Source organism: Pongo pygmaeus, chromosome 18, assembly GCF_028885625.2.
Source record: "Pongo pygmaeus isolate AG05252 chromosome 18, NHGRI_mPonPyg2-v2.0_pri, whole genome shotgun sequence".
Classification (NCBI taxonomy): domain Eukaryota; kingdom Metazoa; phylum Chordata; class Mammalia; order Primates; family Hominidae; genus Pongo; species Pongo pygmaeus.
Genome location: NC_072391.2, coordinates 71,163,530 through 71,191,396, shown reverse-complemented (window position 1 = coordinate 71,191,396; position 27,867 = coordinate 71,163,530). Strand labels below are relative to the sequence as shown.

General features: G+C 44.0%; 2 protein-coding genes and 2 non-coding genes across 4 annotated transcripts in view; 3 read left to right on the top strand and 1 right to left on the bottom strand.

Moving 5' to 3' along the window:
- Nucleotides 1–9,814, bottom strand: part of COG4 (component of oligomeric golgi complex 4) — a 43,052-nt gene extending 33,238 nt beyond the window's left edge. Inside the window, exons 1-4 of the mRNA XM_054453767.2 lie at nucleotides 9,611–9,814; nucleotides 5,882–5,964; nucleotides 4,166–4,280; nucleotides 871–1,045 (exon numbers count right to left, since the gene is read on the bottom strand). Of these exons, the coding sequence (XP_054309742.1) occupies nucleotides 871–1,045; nucleotides 4,166–4,280; nucleotides 5,882–5,964; nucleotides 9,611–9,781 (544 nt within the window). The 5' untranslated portion in view covers nucleotides 9,782–9,814. The remainder of the gene's footprint in view (nucleotides 1–870; nucleotides 1,046–4,165; nucleotides 4,281–5,881; nucleotides 5,965–9,610) is intronic.
- Nucleotides 9,815–27,867, top strand: part of SF3B3 (splicing factor 3b subunit 3) — a 48,706-nt gene continuing 30,653 nt past the window's right edge. The window contains exons 1-8 of the mRNA XM_054453766.2: nucleotides 9,815–10,165; nucleotides 12,839–12,978; nucleotides 15,093–15,419; nucleotides 16,952–17,124; nucleotides 18,715–18,856; nucleotides 21,533–21,645; nucleotides 24,521–24,658; nucleotides 25,287–25,390. Of these exons, the coding sequence (XP_054309741.1) occupies nucleotides 12,909–12,978; nucleotides 15,093–15,419; nucleotides 16,952–17,124; nucleotides 18,715–18,856; nucleotides 21,533–21,645; nucleotides 24,521–24,658; nucleotides 25,287–25,390 (1,067 nt within the window). The 5' untranslated portion in view covers nucleotides 9,815–10,165; nucleotides 12,839–12,908. The remainder of the gene's footprint in view (nucleotides 10,166–12,838; nucleotides 12,979–15,092; nucleotides 15,420–16,951; nucleotides 17,125–18,714; nucleotides 18,857–21,532; nucleotides 21,646–24,520; nucleotides 24,659–25,286; nucleotides 25,391–27,867) is intronic.
- LOC129016413 (small nucleolar RNA SNORD111) lies at nucleotides 15,729–15,807 on the top strand. The gene has a single exon (XR_008494812.1). It is a non-coding gene; the product is annotated as a small nucleolar RNA SNORD111 (small nucleolar RNA).
- LOC129016412 (small nucleolar RNA SNORD111) lies at nucleotides 24,206–24,296 on the top strand. The gene has a single exon (XR_008494811.1). It is a non-coding gene; the product is annotated as a small nucleolar RNA SNORD111 (small nucleolar RNA).

Below are 27,867 nucleotides of genomic sequence, written 5' to 3'. Positions count from 1 at the left end.
TGAAACCATCGACAGTACTGAACCTTAAATATACTATGTTTTTTCCCATACATACATACCTACGATAAAGTTTAATTTGTAAATTAGACATAGTAAGAGATTAACAATAATATATAATAAAATATAACAACATACCATAATAAAGTTATGCAAATGTGGCCTCTCTCTTAAAATATCTTACTGTACTGTACTTACCCTTCTTGTGATGAAGAGACAGACAGGGTGGTACAAGATTTTATCACACTACTTAGAACAGCAAGCAATTTAAAACTAGTAAGATGTTTATTTCTGGAATTTTTCCTTAATATTTTTGGACTAAGGTTGACTATGAGTAACTGAAGCTGCAGGTAAATGAAATGGCAGAAAGTGAAACCACACATAGAGGAGACTACTTTAACAAAGCCTGCCCCAGGATGATACAGGACCTACGTATGGCCTATTACCAGACAAGAAAACTTCCTGGGTAGGCACGGTAGCTTATGCCTGTAATCCCAGCACCTTGGGAGGCCAAGGCGGGCAGATCACCAGAGATCAGGAGTTCGAGACCACACTGTCCACATGGTGAAACCCCATCTCTACTAAAAATACAAAAAACATTAGCGAGGTGTGGTGGTGTGCACCTATAATCCCAGGTACTCAGGAGGCTGAGGCAGGAGAATTGCTTGAACCCAGAAGGCGGAGGTTGCAGTGAGCCAAGATCACACCACTGCACCCTATCCTGACAAGAGCGAGACTCCATCTCAAAAAAAAAGAAGAAAAAGAAAAAAGAAAACTTCCTAAAAACTGAGGTGTTTTTATTGGTCAAGTCTGCTTACTTCAGATTACAGATGATTTTAACTAAACTAAAAACCAACAGTTTCAGATGCTGACCCTCTTTGCCCTGTCGGCTGAGCTCAATGACTGACTTGTCCAGGCACAAGTAGCGATGAATATGGGCTGCAGCCTGCTCATAATCTTCATTCCTCAAAGCAGTCTGAACTCCATCCATGCAGAACTTCAGGTCCAAGATGTCATCAGCTCTCTGAATGGCCTGATAGAGGCGGTTCTGCAAAAAGATTTGGTACTTAGAAACAATGTCCTATTCTTTCAAAAACACCCCTCAAGAAGGTAGGGAGATTCAGGAGCTAAATCTGGTCAACCATATGTCCTTTTAAGCTGTCAGTAGCAATCTCACAAACACCACCATTACTGTTAACGCAACTGTTATTGATGATGATCAAGACCATTGACAGGTATCATACAATTTTAATAACGTGATCAAATCATTCTCTTTTTTATTTTAGACAGAGTCTTACTCTGTTACCCAGGCTGGAGTGCAGTGGCGCAATCATGGCTTACTGTAACCTCTGCCTCCTGGGCCTAAGCTAACCTCCCACCTCAGCCTCCCAAGTAGCTGGGATTACAGGCATGTGCCACCATGCCTGGCTAGTTTTTGTATTTTTTTGTAGAGGCAGGGTTTCACCACGTTTCCCAGGCTGGTCTCAAACTCCTGAGCTCAAGCTATCCGCCTGCCTTGGCTTCCCAAAGTGCTGGGATTACAGGTCTGAGCCACAGAGCCCAACTTTTTTTTTTTTCTTGAGACAAAGTCTCACTCTGTTGCCCAGGCTAGAGTACAGTGGTACAATCTTGGCTCACTGCAACCTCTGCCTCCTGGGTTCAAGCAATCCTCCCACCTCAGTCTCCCAAATACCTGGGATTACAGGTGCACACAACCACAACCTGCTAATTTTTGTAATTTTTGTAGAGACAAGGTTTTACCATGTTGCCCAAACCCAGGCTGGTCCTGAACTCTTGAGCTCAAGCAATTCATTCTCCTCGGCCTCCCAAAGTGCTGAGATTACAGGAGTAAGCCAGCACGCCTGGCCTACTTCATTTTCTTAACTAATTGCTCTAGATAGAACCATACAGCCACCAACTCACTATTAAAGTTTTTTTTAGAACATGCTTGCGCCGGGCGCGGTGGCTCACACCTGTAATCCCAGCACTTTGGGAGGCCGAGGTGGGTGGATCACGAAGTCAGGAGTTTGAGACCAGCCTGACCAACATGGTGAAACCCCATCTCTACTAAAAATACAAAAATTAGCCAGGCCTGGTGGCACACGCCTGTAATCCCAGCTACTCAGGAGGCTGAGACAGGAGAATCGCTTGAACCCGGGAGGTGGAGGTTGCATGAGCCAAGATCAAGCCATTGCACTCCAGCCTGGGCAACAGAGTGAGACTCTGTCTCAAAATAAATAAATAAATAAATAAATAAATAAATAAAACATGGTTGCTTGTTCCAGAGACACAGTAAGAGAAGACACCCTTGTCTTGTTCCTCATCTTAGGAGGAAAGAATTACATCTTTCACCAGTAAGTATGATGTTAGCTGAGGGTTGTTTTTTTAAAAAATTTTTTATAGAGACAGGATCTTACTATGTTCCAAGGTTTGGTCTCCAACTTCTGGCCTCAAGAGATCCTACTGCTTTGGTCTCCCAAAGTGTTAGGATTGCAGGCATGAGCCACCACACCTGGCCAACTGTGGTTTTTCACAGATGCCCTTTATCAGGCTGAGAAGTTCCCCTCTATTCCAAATTTGTTGAGTGTTTCTACCACGAAAGGGCACTGAATTTTGTTAAATGTTTTCTTCTGAGTCTATGAGGTGATCATGTGTTTTTTGTCCTTTTTTCAGTTAATATGGTGTATTATTAGGTTGGTGCAAAAGTAATTGCGGTCTTGGCCACTACTTTTAATTGATTTTCAGATGTTAAATCAACCTCGTATTCCTAGGATAAATTCCACTTGGTCATAGTACATAATCCTCTTTATATATTGCTAGACTTGCTTTGCTAGGGTTTTGTTGAGTAACTTTTTTTTTTTTTGAGACAGAATCTTGCTCTGTCGCCCAGGCTGGAGTGCAGTGGCGCGATCTTGGCTCACTGCAAGCTCCGCCTCCCAGGTTCACGCCATTCTCCTGCCTCAGACTCCCGAGTAGCTGGGACTATAGGCGCCCGTCACCACGACCGGCTAATTTTTTGTATTTTTAGTAGAGACGGGGTTTCACGGTGTTAGCCAGGATGGTCTCCATCTCCTGACCTCGTGATCTGTCCGCCTCGGCCTCCCAAAGTGCTAGGACTACAGGCGTGAGCCACCGCGCCCAGCCTTGTTGAGTACCTTTATGTCTATATTCATAAGAGCTACTGGTCTGAAGTTTTCTGTGATATTTTTGTCTGGCTTTGTTATCTCACATTAGATTTCTATTGGATGGTGCTCTTCTAATCTCTAATGTGGTAGCTTTTTTTTTTTTTTAAATAGAAGCTGGTATTTATTAACTTATTTATTTATTTATTTTTAACTTGCAACTCCACTCTGCAACTCAGGCTGGAGTACAGTGGCATGACCTTGACTCACTGTAATCTCTGCCTCTTGGGGTTAAGCAATCCTCCTGCCTTAGTCTCCCAAGTAGCTGGGACTACAGGTATGCATTACCACACCTGGCTAATTTTTGTATTTTTTAGTAGAGACAGGGCTTCGCCATGTTGCCTAGGCTGGTCTCAAACTCCTGAACTCAAGTCATTAGACTGCCTCAATCTCCCAAAGTGCTGGGATACAGGTGTGCACCACCATGTCCAGCTAATTTTTGTATTTTTTGTAGAGGCAGGGTTTTCCCATGTTGCCCAGGCTGGTTTTGAACTCCTGGGCTCAAGCAATGCTCCTGTTTTGGCCTCCTAAGTGATGGGATTGTAGGTGTGAGTCACCACGCAAAGCCCCATAGACATTTTGATGTTGTAGAGGGCAGTAAAGAAGCTATTGGCCAGGCAAGGTGGCTCACACCTGTAATCCCAGCATGTTGGGAGGCCGAGGTGGGCAGATCACTTGAGGTCAGGAGTTTGAGGCCAGCCTGGCCAACATGGCGAAAGGCGGAAGGATAGCTTGAGCCCGGGGGTTCAGGACCAGCCCAGGGAACATGGCAAAACCCCATCTCTACAAAAAATACAAAAACTAGCTGGGCATAGTGGTGGATGCCCGCAGTCCCAGCTCCTCAGGAGGCTGAGGTGGGAGAATTGCTTGAGCCCAGGGAGTTGGGCTGTAGTGAGCTGTGATTGCACCACTGCACTCCAGCCTGGGCAACAGAGCAAGACCCTGTCTCAACAAAAAAAAAAAAAAAAAAAAGCTTGATGTATTACCTTGGCCAGGTCAAGCTGACGAACTTTGCTGGACACATTCTCAGCCAGGTTGCAGGTAAAGGTGATCATTCCAGCCAGCTGCTTTGCATCTCCCTCAATCAGCTGCAGGTTAGGACTGGAGAAATACATTGTCAGCATACACATAACCATAGGGCAGAGAAGAGATACAAACTTTTTTTTGCATATGGACACTATGTCTTCTACTTCTTTCATACCTACCTATAACTCTTAGCTCAGTTTGCTCTATACTCAGCTTATTCTCAAGAATGTTTGTTTGACTGTAAACTCAGACCTATACTTGATAAAAAATTAGCTCTTTTTTTTTTTTTTTTTTTTTTTTTGAGATGAGTCTTGCTCTGTCGCCAGGCTGGAGTGCAGTGGCGCAATCTCGGCTCACTGCAACCTCCACCTCCCGGGTTCAAGTGATTCTCCTGCCTCAGCCTCCTGAGTAGCTGGGACTACAGGCATGTGCCATCAAGCCCAGATAATTTTTGTATTTGTAGTAGAGACGGGGTTTCACCATGTTGGCCAGGAGATGGTCTTGATCTCTTGACCTTGTGATTCAGCCTCCCAAAGTGCTGGGATTATAGGTGTGAGCTACTGCGCCTGGCCAAAATTAACTTCTAAAACCAATAAAGACACCCCTAAATAGGTACAGCCAAAGAACTAGAGAACAATTTCTCTCACTTGCTAAGTGAGCATAAGATGCACTAACCAGTACCATGTGAGAGGATGGTGAGATCAAGGAACAATTTTTGTTTTTGTTTTCTCACCCTGCCACTCAGGCTAGAGTGTAGTGGCACGATCATACCTCACTGCAGTTTCCAACTTCTGGGCTCAAATGATCCTCCTGTCTTAGCCTCCTGAGTAGCTGAGACTACAGGTGCACACCACCATGCCCAACTAATTTATTTATTTTTTATTTTTTTGTTTTTGAGACAGGGTCAAAAGTGATCCTCTAGATGCGGCCTCCCACAGTGCTGGAATTACAAGCATGAACCACTACACGCAGCCAGGGAACAATTTTTATGACTAACAAATATACCCAGTCTGTAAAAATGGTGGTTCTCGGCCGGGCGTGGTGGCTTACACCTGTAATCCTAGCACTTTGGGAGGCCAGGCGGGCGGATCACTTGAGGTCAGGAGTTTGAGACCAGCCTGGCCAACATGGTGAAACCCTGTCTCTACTAAAAATACAAAAATTAGCTGGGCATGGTGGCACATGCCTGGAATCCCAGCTACTCGAGAGGCTGAGGCAGGAGAATCGCTTGAACCTGGGAGGCAGAGGTTGTAGTGAGCCGAGATCATGCCACTGCACTCCAGCCTGGGGGACAAAAACGAAGCTCCATCTCAAAAAAAAACCAAAAAAACAAAACAAAAAAAGGTGGTTCTCAAACTTGAGCTGCGCATTAGAATCACTTGGTAGGCTTGTTAAAACACATCTTCCTGGACCCCACCCCTAGACTTCCCTGATTTTGTGTTTGGAGTGGGGCCCTAGGATTTGCATTTCTAACAAGGTGTGATGCTGGTACTACTGGTCCAAGGACTCTTTGAAAACCATCAAACTCATACCCTTAGGTGTTCACTTTATCTTGAAATAATACCCTTTACATTTCAAGCTGAACTGGTGTTTATAACAGAAAGTTTAAAAAATGGTCACTTGTCCAATTGACCCTGTTGGAATTTACATTAGCTCTTGCTGAGATGCAGACTCACCCCATTCGGTGGAGAGTGACCATCTTACTTTCAATGGTGTTTTGCTGTTCCAAAAGAGCATCCAGCTCTCTCTCCACCACTTTCTGAAACAGAGAAACATCCTGTCAGCAGAATGATCAGAAGGAACCTTAAGAGTTATCTAATCCAATCACTTAGCTGAAGGGTGAATCTCATTTCCAAATTCTTTTTTCCTTCCACTATGCTCTCCTTAGACTTTAACAATGCTTCATTTTGCACTTACGTTGCATGATTGTTATCTTACATATATCTTATTCCACCTGGCAGATGAGCACCATAATGGGAAGAAATAAACTTTTAGTCAGTATCATTAGCATAGTGCCTAATACAGGAAGGCATTTAAAATACAATGCCTGGCCAGCACTGGATCCCAAAGTAATCCCAGCACTTTGGGAGGCCCAAGTGGGTGGATCACCTGAGGTCAGGAGTTCATGACCAGCCTGGCCACATGGTGAAACCCCATCTCTACTAAAAATACAAAATTAGGCTGGGCGCGGTGGCTTACGTCTGTAATTCCAGCACTTTGGGAGGCCGAGGCAGGCGGATCATGAGGTCAGGAGATTGAAACCATCCTGGCTAACACGGTGAAACCCTGTCTCTACTAAAAATACAAAAAATTAGCCGGGTGTGGTGGGGGGGCGCCTGTAGTCCCAGCTGCTCAGGAGGCTGAGGCAGGAGAATGGCATGAACCCGGGGGGGCGGAGCTTGCAGTGAGCTGAGATCATGCCACTGCACTCCAGCCTGGGCAACAAAGTGAGACTCCGTCTCAAAAAAAAAAACCAAAAAACAAAATGAGCTGGGTGTGGTGGTGGGGGCGTATAATCCCAGCTATACAGGAGGCTGAGGTAGGAGAATCACTTGAACCCGGGAGGTGGAGGTTGCAGTGAGCCGAGATTGTGCCATTTCACACCAACCTGGGTAACAAGAGTAAAATGCTGTCTCAAAAAAAAAAAAAGAAAAATACAATGCCTAAACAAAAAACACCACACACATCTTGCTGAAGTGAAATTTCCAGTGACAGTTACCAAAAATTTTCTTCTTGGTGCATAGTCAGTAGCCAGAGGTTATAAATATAATTATCTCTCATTCAAGCCATTTATTATGCAACCTCAATTTATGTAACATTTTCATGCTTCGGTTTTTTCATCTGTAAAACTAGGATAGCAATACCAATCTCACTGGGCTGTTGAATGAGTCAAACAGGAAACCACACAAAGTGCTTAACATGGTATGTGGCATATAGTTCAACAACTGCCATTAAAATTAACCATACATTTTTATTTTTTGGGGGGGGGGCTCAAGTGCTCTTCCTACCTCAGCCCCCCAAATATCTGTAACTATAGGCGTGCACAACCCTGGTCCACTGTTTAATTTTTTTGTAGCAACGAGGTCTCACTATATTGCCCAGGCTGGTCCCCAACTATCTGCTATTGCCCAGGCTGGTCTCCAACTATAGCTCAAGCTATCTGCCCATCTCAGCCTCCTAAAGAACTGCGATTAGAGGCATGAGCCACTTGTGCCCAGGCAGCTATACTTTTTTTTTTTTTTTTTTTGAGACGAGTTTCGCTCTTTTACCCAGGCTGAAGTGAAGTGGCCTGATCTTGGCTCACTGCAACCTCCCTGCCCTGGGGTTCAAGCGATTTTCATGCCTCAGCCTCCAGAGTAGCTGGGATTATAGACGCCCACCATCACACCCAGCTAACTTTTGCATTTTAGTAGAGACTAACATGGTTTCGCCATGTTGGCCAGGTTGGTCTTGAACTCCTGACCTCAGGTAATCCACCTGCCTCGGCCTCCCAAAGTGCTGGTATTACAGGCATGAGCCACCGCGCCTGGCCGTATACATTTTTATTAAAATCGTTCAGTAGGTTCCAGAGGGAAACTTCCTCTTGACAGTCATCGAATACAAATACAGTACTTATATCATTTTGTCTGTAAGATTTCCATAATTTTCCACCCAACATATTGAATGACTGAATGAATGTGAGCTTAGGAATGTTAAGTCAAGATACTAAATTTTTTTTTTTTTTTTTGAGACAGAGTCTCGCTCTGTCGCCCAGGCTGGAGTGCAGTGGTGGGATCTCGGCTCACTGCAAGCTCCTTCTCCCTGGTTCACGCCATTCTCCTGCCTCAGCCTCCCGAGTAGCTGGGACTACAGGTGCCCGCCACCACGCCTGGCTAATTTTTTGTATTTTTAGTAGAGACGGGGTTTCACCGTATTAGCCAGGATGGTCTCGATCTCCTGACCTCGTGATCCGTCCGCCCCGGCCTCCCAAAGTGCTGGGATTACAGGCGTGAGCCACCGCGCCCGGCTTTTTTTTTTTTTTTTTTTTTGAGACATAATTTCGCTCTTATTGCCCAGGCTGGAGTGTAATGGCGCTATCTTGGTTCACCGCAACCTCCGCCTCCCGGGTTCAAGCAATTCTCCTGCCTCAGCCTCGTGAGTAGCTGGGATTACAGGCATGCGTCACCACGCCCGGCTAATTTTGTATTTTTAGTAGTGACTGGTTTTCACCATGTTGGTCATGCTGGTCTCGAACTCCTGACTCAAGTGATCCTCCCGTCTTGGCCTCCCAAAGTGCTGGGATTGCAGGCGTGAGCCACCGCGCCCCGCAAGATACTAAATTTTAAAACACATCTTGCTGAGGCCAGACAAGAAAACCTCCACACACTAAACTAGCCAGGCACGGTGGTGTGCGCCTCTAGTTTCATCGGCTCTTAACTGCAGCACCAGAGCACTCCAGCCTGCGCAACAGAGAGCGGCCCTGTTTCTAAAAATAACAAAACAAAACAAAACAACAAAACACCACACACATCTTGCTGAAAAACGTATCAGAAACTGCTAGAGTTAGTGCAAGTTTATACTTGAAAATACTCAAACATATCAATGATAACCTCTCCCTCAGGCTGAAACTACCTTTTGTGCTCAACTTTGCTAGAAGTTTGGTCTGGGAAACAGCTGATAAGCTTAGATTATTAGAGCTTAGATCTCTTTTGACTGGCAAGGAACCCAACTGACATTCTAAAGTGAATTGACAGCATCGAGTTGCCACTGAAAATTAAAGGAGGCAGGAGATAGAACGTTATGAACTGAAAGGAACTGGAGAATCTAGTCCACATCGCTAATTTGATAAAATATCAAGGGTACGAGAGATGAATTGACTTGTCCAAGATTAGAGAATTGTGTCTGAGTCTTAAAAGCTCAAACCTCTACAAAGATGTGCATTTGACCAAAACGCTAAAATCACACCCCCAAATCACTCCCCACAAGAGGAAGTCTTAAAACGCTTCAAGAAGTTAATCTGCAAAGGCTTCCCTCTTAAATAACAGGATGAAAGCGTTTCGTAATTTGTAAATTAAGCCAATGCAAAAGGGCGCTTATTATTTTGAGAACCAAGCACTTTGGCAAATACTCTCAAACTAACTTTACTCCCGTGGAGAAACTGGTGATCATGGATCAGGGAAATCAACGGGGGTCTAGGGAGGAGAGGCTGCAGATCGCCCAGATATCAGGGAAGACAAGTACGGCGCGTCCGACAGCGTGAAAAGAGTTGACAGGTCTACTCATATACCCGACTAGCTTCCGCTTCTTTTTTTTCCCGCTTTTTTGTATCCCCCAGCAAGGAGAGTTTCCCACAGCCCAGATTTCCCGACTGAAGGCTCCCACTCTCCCTAGATCCTCCATGAAAAAGAGGAGGCTCGGCCCCGCACCTCCTCGCCGCAGAGCCGTTCGTATACAGTCTCCAGCTCCTGCAGCTCTGTCAGGGAGCGAATGAGCTCAGCGGAGATTTCGGAGCAGCGGCCACCTCCCACCCCCTCAGACGGCGGCTGCACCCCTGACAGCTTCGGAGGCGAATCAAAGTCCGCCATCTTGATCCCCATTCGGCACTTCCGGTCCCGCGAGGCCCCCTCTTCGTTGGCGCCTATTTGGGGCTGCCCACAGAAGTGCCCAATGAACTCTAATGGTTTTTTTTTTTTAAAGTCTACTTCAAAAATCTATTAATTTTCTATTCTCCTGGAAAAAGCAAAGCAATAAAGCATGTTTAAATAATTTTTAATGCGGTGTGGAAGCAAGACGGAAGCATTTTTTAAAAATTATATATATTCTTCAGGCGCGGATTGGGTGCCTTTTTCCGCTGCGCGCCACCGGAATGTCCCTGTCTTGAGGTCTAATGGCGGACGCCAGTATGTTGGAGTTGGTGGTGGCTTAAGTTTTGAAGGGAGGTAGCATCCGTTGGATATCCACACCATCCTTCTCGCTGCAGGGTAAAAAATCAGCGTGGGGACTTCCCCGGGCGCGGGGAGGCGGAGAGCGGCCATATGGAAGGGGGACCCGAGACTTTGGCGGGGGTCACGGGCAGTCTAGGCCCCAGAGCTCCGAGGCTGGGGACCAGGAGGAGGTGCCGAGGGATGGTTGGGGCGCCAAAACGGCTTCCTGCAGTCATCTCTCGCTTCCATCCACAGTGTGGGAACATATCCTATCTCAAAATAGGGCTCGTGGAGATTGCTTTTAACTTCTGGGGCCTTTGAGACGGGGGAGGTGTGACAAGCAGCGGGAGGCATGGATGTTTCCCTCTGGGTAGAGTAAATGTTACACCAATGGGAAGATAGAAAGATGGAGCGTGTTAAAAGCGTAAATAACGGAAACAGTCTTTAGAGCCAAGACTCCGGTTTGAATTTGTATTTTGGTAGTTGGGCAACTTTTCTCCTCCTCTGAGCTTCTATTTTTTCATTTGCGAAATGGAGGAGAGTTTAAATGCGATGATGTTTCCTTGGAGGATGGAGAAGATGCAGTGAGCAATCATACAAGCTTTTTGTAATAATGGTAAACAGACGTGGGGGAAGTTTTTTTTGTTTTGTTTTGTTTTTGTGACGGAGTCTTGCTCTGTCGCCCAGACTGGAGAGCAGTGGCGCGATCTCGGCTCACTGCATCTCTGCCTCCCAGGTTCCAGCGATTCTCTTACCTCAGCCTCCCGAGTAGACTAGCTGGGATTACGGGCGCGTGCCACCACGCCCGGCTAATTTTTTCTTTTTTTGAGACGGAGTCCCGCTCTGTCGCCTAGGCTGGAGTGCAGTGGCGCGATCTCGGCTCACTGCAAGCTCCGCCTTCCGGCTTCACGCCATTCTGCCTCAGCCTCCCGAGTAGCTGGGACTACAGGCGCCCGCCACCGCGCCCAGCTAATTTTTTTGTATTTTTAGTAGAGACGGGGTTTCACTGTGTTAGCCAGGATGGTCTTGATCTCCTGACCTCTTGATCCACCCGCCTCGGCCTCCCAAAGTGTTGGGATTACAGGCGTGAGCCACCGCGCCCGGCCCAGACGTGGGGGAAGTTTTAAAGCTTACCAAATTTATCTGGTATATATTTTTTGTTTGTTTTGTTTTTGAGACGATGTCTCGCTGTCGCCCAGGCTGGAGCGCAGCGGCTTGATCTCGGCTTACTGCAGCCTCCTCCTCCCGGGTTCTAGCTATTCTCACGCCTCAGCCTCCCGAGTAGCTGGGATTAAAGGCGTGTGCCACCACGCCCAGCTAGTTTTTGCATTTTTAGTAGAGGGGTTTTCACTGTGTTGGCCAGGCTGGTCTCGAACTCCTGACCTCAAGTGACCCATTTGCTTTGGCCTCCCAAAGTGCTGGGATTACAGGTGTGAGCCACCACTGTGCCCGGCCTCGTATATAGTTTTTCTAGTACTGGACTGATTCTCCAAAATGCACCTTCCTCCACGACCCAAGGTTAAGGTGTCGCTGGAGAACCTGAATCCAACTAGATTTGGGGAAAAATGAATTCCAAAGGTTTGTAAGGGATTGTATCAGTTATAAGGAAAGGGGAAAGTAGAATGTTTTGATCAGCTACAAAATATGAAAAGTAACTTGCAGGGAGCTGTTCAGGGATTCAGAAGCAGCTCCTAGCTTCCTCTCTTTTGCTTTTTTTGTTGTTTCTCAACTGCCTGGTCTTTCAACATCGGTCCTTTTCGTTCATCTTTTCCAGTGGTCCTAGAACATTAAACATATATACCTTAGTCTGTGGGCTGGGCGCGGTGCTCATGCCTGTAATCCTAGCACTTTGGGAGGCCGAGGCGGGCGGATCACCAAGTCAGGAGATCGAGACCATCCTGGCTAACATGGTGAAACCCCGTCGCTACTAAAAATACAAAAAATTAGCCGGGTGTGGTGGCGGGCGCCTGTTGTCCCAGCTACTCGGGAGGCTGAGGCAGGAGAATGGTGTGAACCCCGGAGGCGGAGCTTGCAGTTATCCAAGATGGTGCCACTGCACTCCAGCCTGGGCGACAGATTGAGACTCCGCCTCAAAAAAAAAAAAAACCAAAAAAAAAAAAAAAAAAAGATATACCTTAGTCTCAAGTAGAAAATTTTATGTCTCTATATCTCTCACGACCCATTTCTAGCCTGGAGCATTGATCTTGCCACCCTGCTTTTGCTCAGCCCAGAAAGTTATGAGGACGTTTACTCATAATTCTCTCTTCTCGTTTAACAATAAAATCAAATATGTATGTTAATTCTATACCAATGACCTTGGATTTCTCAAGATCCCGTGCTTTCTTTTTTTTTTTTTTTTTTTTTTTTTTGAGACGAGGTCTCACTCTGTCGCCCAGGCTGGAGTGCAGTGGCATGATGTTGGCTCACCACAACCTCTGCCTCCCAGGTTCAAGCGATTCTCCTGCCTCAGCCTCCCGAGTAGCTGGGACTACAGGAGCACAGCACTATGCCCAGCTAATTTTTGTATTTTTAGTAGAGACGGGATTTCACTATGTTGGCCAAGCTGGTCTTGAACTCCTGACCTCGTGAGCCACCATGCTCGGCCACATATGTTGTTTCTTAATAGGGCTTGCTCTGCTGGTTCTGCTGTCTTCATCCAGAATTTCCCATACAGAAATGTCTGTTGAAGTAATAGTCTCCCAGCTATTTTTCTGTTTTCTGTTTTCTTAGCTTTCTTGGACTCCGTACTGTTGGTGTAACCAAGGCCTGGAGGTCTGGGTGGCTCAGGTTTCCTGCAACCATGTTTCTGTACAACTTAACCTTGCAGAGAGCCACTGGCATCAGCTTTGCCATTCATGGAAACTTTTCTGGTAAGTTCTCTCGTTACCATCTTTTGAAATTTTAAGTGAATTAATACATATCTTGCTTAGTCTCTTGTGCAGGAAATGTTTTCCATTTATGACAAAACAGTTGTTGGTAAATGCAAACAATTCAAATTATGAGATGAGGTATTAAGTTCTGGTGCATTATCTGTTACCTATTTCAGATGCATTTCCTAGCTCACATTGTGTAATGATTCTTGTCAGGGCACACTTTTCTTGGCTGCTTACTTAGTGCCAAGTCGTGTGCTTATTGCTGTAAGACATACTGAGATGTGTAAGACCTGATCCTTGATCTTGAATTTGACATCAGGTTGGGTAAAAAGAATGTCTGAAGGTGTTTGTCTGGTTATCAGAGAGTAATTAAAGGGAAGGTTGGACCGTGGTTTGGTGCTTGAAGAGATAGAACTTTTGTATGAGAGAAAAGGGAAAATGCAGTTTAGGTAGGGAGTGCTGCCTGCATAGAAACAGATAATTTGCTTATGTTTACCATGTGGGGAATATTTTTGTACAGATGGATTAAGGCTAGGTTTGAATTGTGTGAAATTTCAAATATTGGATTAGGAAATACAAATACAAAGTTACTGAAAGTGAGGTACTAATGTTTATAAAATAAAAACTTTTCCTTGCCATTTGCAGATTTAACATTTTTGAGTCAATCCAAGTAATGCAGGAGGTTCACGATTGTGTAGAGTAAGACATAATTTTGTTGAGGTTTAACTCTGAATACTTACTGTGGTACTGAGAGGTACTGAGAGGCAGCCTAACTGACCACACAGCATTCATATTTCATGTTGTTATTTTCTCTGATCCTCATTATGGCTCTTTCTGCGGGTTTGAGGCTTCATTTGGGTAATTTAGTTATTCTTTGCTGCATTTGACTAAGGAAATACGTATATGGGAATTTGGAGATTTGTGGCTGACTTCACTATGTAATGCAATGAATCTCAGCTGGAGTTTGGATAGAATTTTTGAAAGCACGTTTTTGTTTTTTGTTTTTTTGTTTTTGTTTTTGTTTTTTCCTTGAAACAGAGTCCTGCTCTGTCACCCAGGCTGGAGTGCAGTGGCGTGATCTTGGCTCACTGCAACCTCCACCTCCTGGGTTCAAACGATTCTCCTGCCTCAGCCTCCCGAGTAGCTGGGATTACATGCGTGCGCCACCATGCCCGGCTAATTTTTCATATTTTTAGTAGAGACGAGGTTTCACCATGTTGGCCAGGCTGATCTCGAATTCCTGACCTCGTGATCCACCCACCTTGGCCTCCCAAAGTGCTAGGATTACAGGCATGAGCTACTGTGCCCTGCTGAAAGCACATTTTTAATACTAATTTTATCTTTCAAATTCCTTTTCCAATTCAGTCTTCCTTTTTATCTAAAATGATGGAGAAGTTTTCTTTTCTCTTTTTATTTTTTGAGACGTAGTCTTGCTCTGTTGCCCAGGCTGGAGTACAGTAGTGCGACCTCGGCTCACTGCAGCCTCCGTCTTCCAGGTTCAAGTGATTCTCCTATGTCAGCCTCTGGAGTAGCTGAGATTATAGGCACTTGCCACCACACCTTGCTAATTTTTGTATTTTTAGTAGAGATGGGATCCCACCATGTTGGCCAGGCTGGTTTCAAACTCCTGACCTCAAGTGATCTGCCTGCCTCAGCCTCCCAAAGTGCTGGGATTGCAGGTGTGAGCCACTGTGCCTGGCCTTTTTTTTTTTAAAGAGACGAGATCTTGGTGCGTTTCCCAGGATGGAGTGCAATGGCAGGATTATAACCCACTACATTCTCTGAACTCCTGGGTTCAAACTATCCTCCCACTGTAGCCTCCCAAGTAGCTGGGACTAGAGGCACGTGCCACCACACCTGACTAATTTTTTTTTGAGACGGAGTTTTGCCCTGTTGCCCAGGCTGGAGTGCAGTGGCACAATCTTGGCTCACAGCAACCTCTACCTCCTGGGTTCAAGCGATTCTCCTGCCTTAGCCTCCCGAGTAGCTAGGATTACAAGCATGTGCCACCAGGCCTGGCTAATTTTTGTATTTTTAGTAGAGACGGGGTTTCACCATGGTGGCCAGGCTGGGTTCTGGTTGTTTATGATCTTTATTTTTTGGTGATCTAGGAACCAAACAACAAGAAATTGTTGTTTCCCGTGGGAAGATCTTGGAGCTGCTTCGCCCAGACCCCAACACTGGCAAAGTACATACCCTACTCACTGTGGAAGTATTCGGTGTTATCCGGTCACTCATGGCCTTTAGGCTGACAGGTGGCACCAAAGACTACATTGTAGTTGGCAGTGACTCTGGTCGAATTGTTATCTTGGAATACCAGCCATCTAAGAATATGTTTGAGAAGATTCACCAAGAAACCTTTGGCAAGAGTGGATGCCGTCGCATCGTTCCTGGCCAGTTCTTAGCTGTGGATCCCAAAGGGCGAGCCGTTATGATTAGTAAGTAATTTACTCTACTTGCTGTATATGCTTAGTTTAGGATAACAATGCTGTGCTCTTGGTGGTGTGCCAGTATCAGTTAATTACTTATGTGGGTTTGTCATCATGTTTGGATTTACTCTAGGTTTAAAGTTGCATTTCCTTTTTAAAAGAGTTGCATTTTCTTTTAAAACAATGGAAAAAATCTTAACACACCTTTCTACTTCCCATCTAGTTAGAAATGGGTGTTTTTCAATTTCTTTTTCTTTGGCAAAAAGATTACAATGAAATGATCTTATGTTATTAGACAGTGAATATCATTGCCTTCATCAGCCTGAAGTGATGATTCACATTCATGTCTCTTCTCTGATAAATTCTTGAAGAAAATTTTGTGTGTCTGATCAGGCCTCTAGAGGGCAGTCATAAATCGTTAGATCTAGTTCAGAGAATAAAGCTAATGATAATTTTATGAATTACTGTTTTTCAGTATCCTTAAATCTAGGACTCATTAAAAAATTTTGACTAGTTAGTGGGATATTTAAGACCCGTATTAGGAAGAAGGGGGCCACAATGATGCCATTGTCTTTAAAAAAAATTTATTTATTTATTTTTAAGAGATGGGGGTCTCAGCTGGGCATGGTGGCTATTTATCTTTAAAAGAGATGGGGGTCTCAGCCAGGTGCGGTGGCTCACACCTGTAATCCCAGGTGTGATTGGGAGGCTGAGGCGGGAGGATCACTTGAGGTCAGGAGTTTGAGACCAGCCTGGCCAACATGGTGAAACCCTGCCTCTACTAAAAATACAAAAATTAGCTGGGTGTGGTGGCACGTACCTGTAATCCCAGCTACTTGGGAGGCTGAGGCAGGAGAATCGCTTGAACCCGGGAGGCAAAGGTTGCAGTGAGCCGAGATAGCGCTACTGCACTCCAGCCTGGATGACAGAGTGAGACTCCATCTCAAAAATAAATAAATAAATAAATAAACGAGAGAGATGGGGATCTCACTATGCTGCCCAGGATGGTCTTGAACTCCTGGGCTCAAGCAGTCCTTCTGTCTTGGCCTCGCAAGTGCTGGGATTACAGGCTTGAGCCACTGTGCCCAGCTCCACTATTGCCTACTCTTTTTTTTTTTTTTTTTTTTTTTTAAATGAGACAGTTTCGCTCTTATTGCCCAGGCTGGAGTGCAGTGGTGTGATCTCAGCTCACTGCAACCTCTGCGTCTCAGGTTCAAGCAATTCTCCTGCCCCAGCCTCCCAAGTAGCTGGGATTAGAGGCATGCACCACCACACCTAGCTAATTTTTTGTATTTAGTAGAGACAAGGTTTTACCATGTTAGTCAGGCTGGTCTTGAACTCCTGACCTCAGGTGATCCACCCACCTCAGCCTCCCAAAGTGCTGTTCTGATGATAGAAAACAGAATCCTGAGTTTTTATACTTGTAGAGTTACTGCTGTTAATAATGATTAAAAGAAAAGCATGATGTGACTCTAGCTGTTCTGTAAGTCTCTCTTCTCGTTATCTGAGAATCTTGTATGTTTTATCTCCTTCAACTACAGGTGCCATTGAGAAACAGAAATTGGTGTATATTTTGAACAGAGATGCTGCAGCCCGACTTACCATTTCATCTCCCCTGGAAGCCCACAAAGCAAACACTTTAGTGTATCATGTAGTTGGAGTAGATGTCGGATTTGAAAATCCAATGTTTGCTTGTCTGGAAATGGATTATGAGGTAATGGGGACCCTGTCTCTTTGTGTTTCTTTCAGTCACCTCAGTGTTTTTTTTAAGATTGTTTTCCGGCCGGGCGTGGTGGCTCACGCCTGTAATCCCAGCACTTTGGGAGGCCAAGGCTGTCGGATCACGAGGTCAGGAGATAGAGACCATTCTGGCTAACACAGTGAAACCCCGTCTCTACTAAAAATACGAAAAGAAAATAGCTGGGCGTCGTGGTGGGCGCTTGTAGTCCAGCTACTCGGGAGGCTGAGGCAGGAGAATGGCGTGAACCCGGGAGGCGGAGCTTGCAGTGAGCCGAGATCTCGCCACTGCACTCCAGCCTGGGCTACAGAGTGAGACTCCATCTCAAAAAAAAAAAAAAAGATCGTTTTCTTCCTTGCGCATATCTTTTTTTTTTTTTTTTTTTTTTTTGAGACAGTCTTGCTCTGTTGCGCAGGCTGGGGTGCAGTGGCACAATCTCAGCTCACCGCAACCTCTGCCTCCCGGGTTTAAGCAATTCTCCTGCCTCGGCCTCCTGAGTAGCTGGGACTACAGGCGCTGCCACCACGCCCAGCTAATTTTTGTATTTTTACTAGAGATGGGGTTTCACTGTGTTGGCCAGGCTGGTCTCCTGACCCCAGGTGATTGGCCCACCTCAGCCTCCCAGAGTGCTGGGGTTATAGGCCTAAGCCACCTCGCCCAGCCCCTTGTGCATATCTTAATTCTGTCCTGCTAGCAGGTCTTCATATTCCAAATGCCTTACTGAAATTCTTTGGGATGCTTCAGAGGTTAACCAACTATTTAATAGTCTTTCTCTGATTTAAGTAATCTCCCTATGGAAACAAGATATTTATTGGGAAAAGTTTCATGAAAAAGGTGAAGCTATGTTTAAGGTATTTTTTCACAGAGCATACTATTGTTTTCCTTGAATGGAAGGCAGTATCCTCTAGTAGAGAGCTCCCTGGATCCAGAATTTGGAGACTGCAGTTCTCATTCTAGCTCTGCCATTATCTTATAGCGTAAACTTTGTCAAACTATTTGGCGTCAGCCAGGTGTGGTGGCATGTGCCTGTAGTCCTAGCTGCTTGGGAGCCTGAGGCCCAGGAATTCTAGGCTGCAGTGAGATAAGATTGTACCACTGCGGTCGTGTACAGTGACTCACGCCTGTAATCCAAGCACTTTGGGAGGCCGAGGCAGGCGGATCACCTGAGGTCAGGAGTTCGAGACCAGCCTGACCAACATGGAGAAACCCCGTCTCTACTGAAAATACAAAATTAGCCAGGCGTGGTGGCACATGCTTGTAATTCCAGCAACTCGGGAGGCTGAGGCAGGAGAATCACTTGAACCTGGGAGGTGGAGGTTGTGGTGAGCTGAGATCGTGCCATTGCACTCCAGCCTGGGCAACGAGTGAAACTCCATCACACACACAAAAAAGATCATACCTCTGTGCACTGCAGCCTGGGTGACATAGTGAGAACCTGTCTCTCAAAAAAAAAAAAAAGACATTTGTGGACTTCTGTTTCCTCATTTGTAAATTGGAGTCCTGATGTCCTTTCCAGATCTTCAATTTTATGCTGCTGATTAGTTTTTATGCCACTGTTCTCTGTAGGAAGCAGACAATGATCCAACAGGGGAAGCAGCAGCTAATACCCAGCAGACACTTACTTTCTATGAGCTAGACCTTGGTTTAAATCATGTGGTCCGAAAATACAGTGAACCTTTGGAGGAACACGGCAACTTCCTTATTACAGGTACTTTTCTTTCAGAGCTGCTTTGTACCCTTTTACTTGGTTCATTTTATGCCCAAACCTAATAGGTTTTACTTAAAGGGTTTGGGAATTAATCCATTTGTTGTGAACCTGAATACCCTGTTTATCTTTTGGACAGGTTAGAAGTTCATGTGGTGGAGTGATTTTAAAAAGTGTTGGGGATAAAGACTGTCTAGCTCCTTAATAACTCATATTCTACTGAGGGCAGGGAAGAGAAGTTGAAGGGAGCAGTCAGCTTGGAATATTGATTACTGTTAGTTGCTATGACAGTTTGGCTGTAGTCAATCTTTCCCCCTCATTCAAACCTGACTCTTTGAAAAGCCAAACAAAATGGACAGACCCAACAAGATAAAACTTGTGAAATTGAAAACTTAAACAAAATAGAAATATTTTTGAAGACGATTACCAGATTGATCCAAAAATAAATTAAAAACCTCAGTAGACCAGCGTTACAGAAATTGAAGCAGTAGTCCAAAATCACTCTCCCAAAAGATTGAGGTCCAGGATTTTCAGGAAAGTTTTTGTCTTCTTGTTGAGGGACATATATGTATTCCGTTTTAAAACAAGTTTCTTGGCTGGGCATGGTGGCTCACACCTATAACCCTAGCACTTTAGGAGGCTGAGGCGGGAGGATCACTTGATCTCAGGAGTTTGAGACCATCCTGGGAAACAAGGTGAGATCTTGTCTCAATGAAAAAGTAAATATTAAAAAAAAAAAAGTAAAACAGATTTCTCCAGAGTAGAAAAAGAGTAAATGCTACTGTGCCACTCTCTGAGTCTAGTATGACTACAGTATCAAAACTAGGGATGGACAGTAACAAAAAAAATTTGCAGGCTAGTTCATATGGTTGTAGATAGGGAAAGCTAACATTCCGGCAAATCAGATTCAGTGTTTTAAATGCACATAGCTAAGTAACGTTTTTGGAGGAGCTAAAAGATGGAAAATATTTTCACGGTTGGAAATCAGTTCACCATTGGAAAATACACATTACTAATTCATTATATTAAAAGACTAAAGGAGTACAGCTACATTTGTGGTCATCTGCATTTCAGCAGGCTTGGGGAAAACTGATCGAGTTCTATTTTGAATCATTTGCACTTGAATTGATGTCTAAAATAAGATGGTGTTTGGGGAAGATACTGGAGAATAAAAATAAAGGACAGCACTTACCTTTGTTAATACATTAAGCAGACGAATTTTTGATCACGCATCTTATTACTTGTAACATATTACCATACCTTTCATTTACAAGGGCTTTTTCATTCTTTCAACACATTTTTATCGAGCCTTTGCAGTCAGTATGTGCTAAGTCAGTCTGCTGGATCTTGGGACTTCAGTGGTGAAAAATGAGATGTGGTGCCGCCTTTGTGCAAGATTGAGTCTGGTGGTGAATACAGATAAATAACCAAAACAATTACCAGAAACTGTGCCATATGCCATGATAGCACAGAGAAGAGGTTCCCTAAACAGGGAAAGGAAAGGAATGTGTTACAGAAAGCTTGCTGGAGTCTCTAAGCTGAGACCTGAGGGCTAGTTAGGAGTTAGCTAGGTGCAGTTGGAGTGGGAGAGGAAGTTTCAGTTGTAGGCAAAGGAAACAGCATTTACAAAAGCCTGAATACAAGAAATAACATGGTTCATTCAAATAATTAAAAGCTCATTATGATTTAACTATGAAGGGACTGGGGTAGGAGTAGGGGTGGGGTGAAAGCTACTGAAGGATTCTAAGTAGGGAAATAATCTGATAGATTGACAACCTCAGAAAGATTAATTGCTTACATTTTGGCTAATGAAATGGAGGATATTAAGACTAAGGCAGGAGACTGATGAGGACATTAAGAGATACTGGTAGCTGCTAAGGAGGTAGAATCAGTAGGGCTTTGGGAGGAGAGAGAATTGAAGGATTATACTCAGGTGTCTGGTTTGGTCTGTTAGTTGATGGTAGTATTCTCTAAGGTGGAGAATCTAGGAGGTGGAGCAAGGTTGGGAAGGAACTTGAGTTTGTTTATGAACACACTGTTACTTTATTTTTATTTTACTTATTTATGTTTTTGAGATAGAATCTCGCACTGTCGCCCAGGCTAGAGCACGGTGGCACGATCTTGGCTCACTGCAACCTCCACCTCCTGGGTTGAAGCAATTCTCCTGCCTCAGCCTCCCGAGTAGCTGGGATTACAGGCACCCACACCATGCCTGGCTAATTTTTGTAGTTTTAGTAGAGACGAGATTTCATCGTGTTGGCCAGGCTGGTCTTGAACTCCTGACCTCAGGTGATCTGCCTTTGGTCTCCCAAAGTGCTGGGATTACAGGCATGAGCCACCATGCCGGGCCTGAACACACTGTATTTTAAAAATACCGGTGGAAGGTCCATGTCTAGTAGGTGATTTGATGTATTATAGGTCTGAAGATGAGAACTGCATTTGGGCTTGGAGGTGAACATTTGGGTATGTTATCTAGGCTGAGATCAAACCTTCCATGTAAACACAAACTATGCTTCATCCTTATCTACCATGAACATAAGGGAGGAGAAACACTTGAAATGTTTCTTAGCATCAGGCACATTACCATCATCAAGTTGTGCTGAAACAGAGGAAGAGTTGAAAGCTGAAGAAATTCATGTCTGAGTCAAAGTCACTGCTAAGTTTTATTTTCTCTCACAGTTCCAGGAGGGTCAGATGGTCCAAGTGGAGTACTGATCTGCTCTGAAAACTATATTACTTACAAGAACTTTGGTGACCAGCCAGATATTCGCTGTCCAATTCCCAGGAGGCGGGTAAGATCTTTGATTTAAGAGGAGAGATATTTGTGTTTAATTTTTGTGATTACAGTGTAGTCTCTTAGTTTGTTACCAAGTTAGTTTTTTTGTAAATTAAAAAAAAAAATTCAGTGACCCTGGGGCAGGGACGTAAATGTTGTTTTTAATAAAGCTGGTGAAATATTTTAGTAAAAGCCAAACAAATTCTCTTAGAAAGGGAATTAAAACTAATCTAATTTCTATTTCAGAGGAACCTATGGACAGTTATTAATATGAAATTCCTGAATGTTTCTAGTTTGGAGAAACCAGGCATATTTGTTATAGATAGATTGCCTTTTATTCTGTTTGGTTTGTTTTTTTTTCCAACATTTTTATTTTGAAAATTCTAACATACAGAAAGTTTAAAAACAATGAACAATGAATTCCCACATGCCTGTCATTTAGATTAATCAGTTATTAATATTTTGCTACATTTGTTTTTTCTTCCTCATGATATATCCATATACTTTCTAGGCTAAGCAATTTGAAAAGAAGTTACAGGCATTATGATGCCTCACTCCAATAATCTTCTAAGATAATGGCTCCCGAGAACAAGGACATTTTCCTACATTACCAGATTGCCAATATCATACCCAAGAAATTGTAACATTTTGTGTAGTAACCTTATGTATAGTTCATATTCATATTTCTCTCATTATCCCAAAAAGTTCCTTTGTAATTGGCCTTCAGTCTCGCTTAGTTTAGGATATTTCCCTCTCACCTTTTTTTTTTTTTTCTGAGATGGAGTCTCACTCTGTTGCCCATGCTGGAGTGCAGTGTTGTGATCGTGGCTCACTGAAACCTCCGCCTCCCGGGTTCAAGTGATTTTCCCACCTCCGCCTCCCATGTAGCTAGGATTACAGGCATGCACTGCCACACCTGGCTAATTTTTTTTTGTATTTTTATTTTTTGTATTTTATTTATTTATTTATTTATTTATTTGAGACAGTCTCGCTCTGTCAGCCAGGCTGGAGTGTAGTGGCGCGATCTCGGCTCACTGCAAGCTCTGCCTCCTGGGTTCACGCCATTCTCCTGCCTCAGCCTCTCGGGTAGCTGGGACTACAGGCGCCCACCACCACGTCCGGCTAATTTTTTTTTTGTATTTTTAGTAGAGATGGGGTTTCACCATGATCTCAATCTCCTGACCTCGTGATCTGCCCGCCTCGGCCTCCCAAAGTGCTGGGATTACAGGTGTGAGCCACTGCGCCTGGCCTTTTTTGTATTTTTAATAGAGATGGGGTTTGCCATGTTGGCCAGTCTCGTCCCAAACTCCTGACCTCAAGTCATCTGCCTGCCTTGGCTTCCCAAGGTGCTGGGATTACAGGCATGAAGCGCCTTGCCAGTCTGGGCTAATTTTCTTTTTTTTTTTAAGATGGTGTCTTGCTCTGTTGCCCAGGCTGGAGTGCAGTGGCGCGATCTTGGCTCACTGCATCCTTGACCTCCCAGTCTCAAGTGATCCTTCTATCTCAGCCTCCCAAGTAGCTGGGACTACAGGCACCTGCTACCATGCCCAGCTAATTTTTATATTTTTAGTAGAGATGGGGTTTCACCATGTTGGCCAGGCTGGTATCGAACTCGTGACCTTGTGATCTGCCTGCCCCGGCCTCCCAAAGTGTTGGGATTACAGGCGTGAGCCACTGCGCCTGGCCAGCTAATTCTCTTATAGTCTGTGCCATAGTTTGTTTCCTCATGATTGTATTGAGTTTAATATTTCTGATATAATGACTACATAGGGAGTGATGTATAGGTGACATATATTCTCCATGATGTCACACATTGTGTGTACATAATGTTGGTTTATCTGATTGAGACATGAAATTGGTCACTGTTAAGGTGGTGCCTGCCCATTGTCTTCATTGTAATGCTGTCTTTTCTTTTTTTGGTAATCAATAATGGAATTTGATGGTGATCTTTGAGACTAGTGAATATCCCTCTTCCTGAGACTAGTGAATATCCCTCTTCCCCGGCGTCTTTTCACCCGGTGGTTTTGGTGTGGATTCTTTGAATCATTTACTGCCATCTCTCCCCTCACCCCTGGATTATTTATTTGCTGTTAAATATTTATCTGTTCTGGAGTTGAACTTTAGGATTTAATTTAATCTAATATGTAGTATGTAAGATTCCATCAATTTTAGAAAACCTTAGAAGAAATTTGGCAAGTTAAATTCTTCTTGTTAGTGGATAGGAAATCACTAAGTTGATTAGACATTGAGCACCTAACTGCCAGTCACTGTACTTGGCTTTGCAATAACAAAGTCTAAAACTTCTTGCAGAGCTTACTCGGTGGGAGAAATAGAAACTGTTGGAAACATTAAAAAACGCAAGCCAGGTGCAGTGGTGTGCCTCTGATTCCCAGCTACTTGAGAGGCTGAGGTGGGAGGATCCCTTGAGCCCAGGAGTTAGAGACCAGTCTGGGCAACATAGTGAGACCTTGTCTTGAAAAGAAAAAAAATTCAAAATCATATCTAAAGAGGTGTCTTTTAGGAATTAGGCATTTATTTGATGTAGAACAGGGTAGTTTGGATGGAGCAGCGTTTCACAGCCTGAAATGATGACTCTTTAAATTTCATGTCTCTTCTCTGACATTTTTCTCTGGAGACAGTTTTTGCCTTATGGATCTGATCAGGCTGTAGAGTGGAATTGGGACTCTTTTGGTTACCCAGATTTTATTAGATATTTATATTAGAATTTTGAGCTGTGGGGTTCCAGTGTTCTGGGTGGCAGGACACTGTGGATTAAAGCTTGTGCCTTTAGGCCTTAAATGTCATTTGTAATCCCTATTGGTAAAGCGCTGAATTCCAGAACTAAGAAGTACCCATTTCTAAGACGTCGATTGTGTTTTTGACTTTGCTAGAATGACCTGGATGACCCTGAAAGAGGAATGATTTTTGTCTGCTCTGCAACCCATAAAACCAAATCGATGTTCTTCTTTTTGGCTCAAACTGAGCAGGGAGATATCTTTAAGATCACTTTGGAGACAGATGAAGATATGGTAAGTAGACCATGGATGGACCAGTACAGCTACTCTATGAGATGAGATAGGTAAGACAGGTAATACTTTACAAGTTAAAAAAAATGGGAACTTAGAAAGTAGTTGCCCATGGAACCGTTACATGAGTATAGATTTTCTCTCTGGTTATCAGATTTTTGGTCTAGTAATCTTATATACAGTATAAGAGTGGTAATGCCACTTGTAGTGATTATTTTTAGGTGATAATAATTGGTGTGAAGAAGATAAAGGTCTCTGTTTCTACTAAAAACTGGTAATAAACATGATCTGTTACTTGTTTTATCCTATGGATGAGCTCTGTGAATAGTTGGGCAATTTCTTAGATAGCTGTTTGGATCAGGAATTGGCAAACATTTTTTGTAAAGGCCACATAGTAAATATTTGCAGCTTTTGTGAGCTACGTAGTCTCCGTCTCAATTACTCAACTCTGCCATTATAGTACAAAGACAGCCACAGCCAGTAATGATTGGCATGACTGGCCCATGAGCTGGAGTTTGTTGACTCCTGGTCAGATATGAAATACAGTATTTTATTTGCTACTCAGCCTGTGCTGTCTTATAATGTGGGGCTCACTTCACTTTGTACACCAGAATGTTTCTTTTCTCACCAGGTTACTGAGATCCGGCTCAAGTATTTTGATACTGTACCCGTTGCTGCTGCCATGTGTGTGCTTAAAACAGGGTTCCTTTTTGTAGCATCAGAATTTGGAAACCAGTGAGTAATCCTTCTGTTACCCTAGTTCACCCTGGTTGGGATAAAAGTTGGCAGCAGAAGCTGGGTGCAGTGGCTCATGCCCATAATCCTAGCACTTTGGGAGGCTGAGGTGGGTGAATCACCTGAGGTAAGGAGTTGGAGACCAGCCTGGCCAACATGGTGAAACCCCATCTCTACCTAAAATATAAAAATTAGCTGGGCATGGTGGCGGGCACCTGTAATCCCAGCTACTGGGGAGGCTGAGGCAGGAGAATCACTTGAATCTGGGAGGTGGAGATTGCAGTGAGCTGAGATCATGCCACTGCACTCCAGCCTGGATAACAAGAGTGAAACTCTCTCTCTCAAAAAAAAAATAATTGGCAGTAGGAAGGTGCAGCTTTGAGGCTTAGGGAGCTTTTCACAAGAATGTGTTAGTTCTTTCAAAAGAAAAGTTTGTTCTCTCCCTGTAGATTCTTTCTTTTTCTTACCTTCCTTTATTTTAGTGGCTTCAGTCAGTACTTCTGTGGGTATCTCCAGAACTATCTTTAGATTTGATGTCTCTTCTAAGCTTTTTGCTGAATATTTCATCAAATAAATTTTTTTTTTTTTTTTTGAAATGGAGTTATGCCCTTGTTGCCCAAACTGGAGTGCAATGGTGTGATCTCGGCTCACCGCAACCTCTGCCTCACAGGTTCAAGCAATTCTCCTGCCTCAGCCTCCTGAGTTGCTGGGATTGCAGGCATGTGCCACCACGCCCAGCTCATTTTGTACTTTTAGTAGAGACAGGGTTTCTCCATGTTGATCAGGCTGGTCTCGAGCTCCCGACCTCAGGTGATCGCCCGCCTCGACCTCCCAAAGTGCTTGGATTACAGGCATGAGCCACTGCGCCCAGCAGTACTTAAGTATTTCAATAAGTATTTATTTGGTGAAATGGCCGGGCATGGTGGCTCTTGCCTGTAATCCATGCATTCTGGGAGGTCCAGGCAGGTGGATCACTTGAGGTCGGGAGTTCAAGACCAGCCTGACCAACGTGGAGAAACCCTGTCTCTACTAAAACTACAAAATGAGCTGGTCTCAAACCAGCTGGCCAAGCTGGTCTCAAACTCCTGACCTCAAGCGATCTATCTACCTTGGCCTTCCCGAAGTGTTGGGACTACAGGCATGTGCCACTGCGCCCAGCTGAGCCTTCTTAGCTTTTTGGGGTTTTTTTGTTTGTTTGTTTGAGACAGAGTCTTACTCTGTTTCCCGGGATGCTGGAGTGCAGGGGTGCAATCTCGGCTCACTGCATCCTCGACCTCCCAGGCTCAAGGTGATCCTTCCATCTCAGCCTCCCAAGTAGCTGGGACTATTAGCAAGGTGCATGCCTGGCTAATATTTGTATTTCTTGTAGAGTCTCAAACTTTCGGACTTAAGCAATCCAAGCAATCCACCTGCCTCAGTCTCCCAATGTGCTGGGATTACAGGCTTGAGCCACAGCGCCTGGCTGCTATTTGTCCCTTTGTGTCTAGCTCATTTTACTTGGCATAATATTTAGAAGATTCATGTTTAAAAAAAAAAAAGAAAAAGATTCATGTTTTGGTAGCCTGATTCATAAAAAGATTCGTAAAAAGATTCATTCCTTTTTATGGCGGAATAACTGATTGTATGTACATACTGCGTTTTGTTTATCCATTCTGCTGATGTACACTTGGATTGTTTCTACCTTTCACTATTGGGAATAATGCTGTGGTAGATGTTGCTGTGCTAATACCTATTTGAGTCCCCATTTTTAATTTTTTTGGGTATATATGTAGGAGTGGAATTACTGGGTCATGGTAATTCTGTGTTTAACTTTTTGAGAAACCACCAAACTTTCTCATAGCAGCCGCACCATTTTAAATTCCCAACAGCAGTGTATGAGGGTTCCAGTTTCTCCACATCCTTGCCAACTTGTTTTCCACATTTGTGATTATAGCCATCCTGCTAGGTATGCAGTGGTGGTATGAAGTGGTAGCTCATTATGGTTTGCCTTTCCCCGGTGATGAGTGATGTTGAGCATCTTTTTGTGTTTATTGGCCATTTGTGTATCTTTGGAGAAATGTCTATTCAAATCCCATTGCCCATTTTTTAAGAGTTGTCTTTTTATTTTTGAGTTCTCTATGTGTTCTGGGTACTAGACCCTTGTCAGAAATATGATTTGCAAATATTTTCTCTCATTTTGTGGGTTGTCATCTTACTTTCTTCCTTTGATGCACAAAAGTTTTAAATTTTGATGAAGTCCAGTTTATCTGTATTTTTTTGTTGCTTGTGCTATAAGTGAAACACTCACTGCACTTCCCAGATCTTTTCCCTGAATTGTTTTGAAACAAATCCTAGCTGTCATACTTAGTGATAACACCTAAAAATAATAACAATAGTATCTTAATATAATCAATTAGCTTGTGCTTTATGTTGATGCCAGACATTATCGTCAGGCAGAGAACTCATTACCAAAAGTTTCTCTTCTCTGCTTCTTTCCA